Source organism: Laccaria bicolor, genomic scaffold, assembly GCF_000143565.1.
Source record: "Laccaria bicolor S238N-H82 LACBIscaffold_190 genomic scaffold, whole genome shotgun sequence".
Lineage (NCBI taxonomy): Eukaryota > Fungi > Basidiomycota > Agaricomycetes > Agaricales > Hydnangiaceae > Laccaria > Laccaria bicolor.
Genome location: NW_001890049.1, coordinates 13,067 through 15,193, shown reverse-complemented (window position 1 = coordinate 15,193; position 2,127 = coordinate 13,067). Strand labels below are relative to the sequence as shown.

At 42.5% G+C, this 2,127-nt stretch overlaps 1 protein-coding gene across 1 annotated transcript; it reads left to right on the top strand.

Annotated features, from left to right (window-relative positions):
* Window positions 1–888: 888 nt before the first annotated feature.
* LACBIDRAFT_335921 (uncharacterized protein) lies at window positions 889–1,630 on the top strand (the record flags this gene model as incomplete). Its single annotated transcript, XM_001890829.1, has 5 exons — window positions 889–901; window positions 991–1,261; window positions 1,311–1,432; window positions 1,488–1,517; window positions 1,548–1,630. The coding sequence occupies 5 exons, from the start codon at window positions 889–891 to the stop codon at window positions 1,628–1,630; spliced, it is 519 nt and encodes a 172-aa protein (XP_001890864.1).
* Between the last annotated feature and the right edge of the window lie 497 nt (window positions 1,631–2,127).

Below are 2,127 nucleotides of genomic sequence, written 5' to 3'. Positions count from 1 at the left end.
GTAATGAAATATCCTAATGAAAGTGCCAAGAAGCATTCTAATGAAAATTCAATGAAATGGTAATGAAAGGGTCAAGGAGCTGAATGAAATATCCCAATGAAAATTCCAAGAAAATCTAATGAAAGTGCCAAGGAGCCGAATGAAATATCCTAATGAGAAATATAACAAATCATAATGAAAAAGCGCAGGAGCCTAATGAAATATCCTAATGAAAATTCTATGAAATGGTAATGAAAAAGCAAAGGAGCCTAATGAAATATCCTAATGAGAATTCTAAGAAATGGTAATGAAAAAGCGCAGGAGCCTAATGAAATATCCTAATGAAAATTCTAAGAAATGATAATGAAAAAGCGCAGGAGCCTAATGAAATATCCTAATGAAAATTCTAAGAAATGGTAATGAAAAAGCGCAGGAGCCTAATGAAATATCCTAATGAAAATTCTATGAAATGGTAATGAAAAAGCGCAGGAGCCTAATGAAATATCCTAATGAAAATTCTATGAAATGGTAATGAAAAAGCACAGGAGCCTAATGAAATATCCTAATGAAAATTCTAAGAAATGATAATGAAAAAGCGCAGGAGCCTAATGAAATATCCTAATGAGAATTCTAAGAAATGATAATGAAAAAGCGCAGGAGCCTAATGAAATATCCTAATGAAAATTCTTAGAAATGGTAATGAAAAGGCGCAGGAGCCTAATGAAATATCCTAATAAAAATTCTATGAAATGGTAATGAAAAAGTGAAGCAGCCTAATGAAATATCCTAATGAAAAGTCTCAGAAATGATAATGAAAGGGCCAAAGAGCCTAATGAAATATCCCCATGATATCTCATTATCCTTGTCTATAACTTATGAAAGATTCCAGTGATAAATGGAATGAAATAGATGGGCAATCCTAGTGAGATGCCCTTCATAAAACCTGTGGCATTATACACAATGGCTCTTGGACAGTTGTCATAGATTAACCATAAAAGTGGTAGCCACCAGTCATAAAGGTCCGCCTGCCCACGCCCTCTCCCGCCCAACCATCAACCCCCAAACGTGCTCCTGTGGCTGAGCCTTTGATCACCCAAGAATCCCCCAGGGCCAGAACTACGCACGGCAGTGTGGCAGAGCCCCAGGCCACACAAGTGACGGCCAACGACAAGCCCATTTACTACATCCCCCACCCAGACGAGTTCATTGCGCGGAGGGCATCGTTCCCTCACACCACCTACGTGATTACCAAGGGGGAAGAAGTAGGGCTTTTCTCGGCATGGTACGTACCCCGTACAACCCACTACCATGCCTCTGACACGTTGTACCAGGCACGACGCAGCCATTCGAGTTCAAAACATTCCGGCCCCAAAGGGCCGCATCCAATATATTTTGCAAAGCTTCCCCACCTTTGAAGCAGCCTTCGATGTGTACGCCCATGCCTACAACATGCGTACCCTTGAGCCCATCCCCATTTCTGGGGGCCGCTTCGATGTTCCCATTAATAGGCTTTTTTTACGACCAGCCTAATTCAGACAGTGAGTGGGACTCTGATTCTGCACGGGCAGATCAAGACAATTGCGAGGGCTGGGTTTTTGCGGACTCTGACGAAGAAATCCAAGTTCACACAAGTCGCGCAGGCACTTGGTAGGGACTTGTTCAACAGGCTCAGCTGATCTTGCTCATCAAAAATCGTAGATTCAATGATGCGGCCTTGCAGTTGGACCGGCTGTCTTTCTATTGTGCTTGTCCCTGCCTGAATCTACTCCAATGTGACTGCCCCTGTTTGAATTTGCTAGATACCCATCCTCTACTCAATAAATCTTTTTTTGGTGTACTTCATCTGAACTGCCAAGTAATCAGATCCTGCACTACTCCGCCACCGAAAATTGAACATGTTTCAGCCAAGTATCAACACACTGCCACCACCCCAACTGCTCGCCGTGCTAGACTATACCAAGTGCAGAAACCTTTTATTCACTATCGGTTGAGTTTCCAGATTCAAGGCTTTCGCTAGCTCCATCCATGGCAGCCAGTATTGGGGCGAGTTCCTTTGCCGAAACACGCAGCTTCTCGGCGTTTCTAAAACCTTTCAGAACAATTCAAATAAAATTTGTCTAACTTACTTAGGATCTCACTGCCATGCCG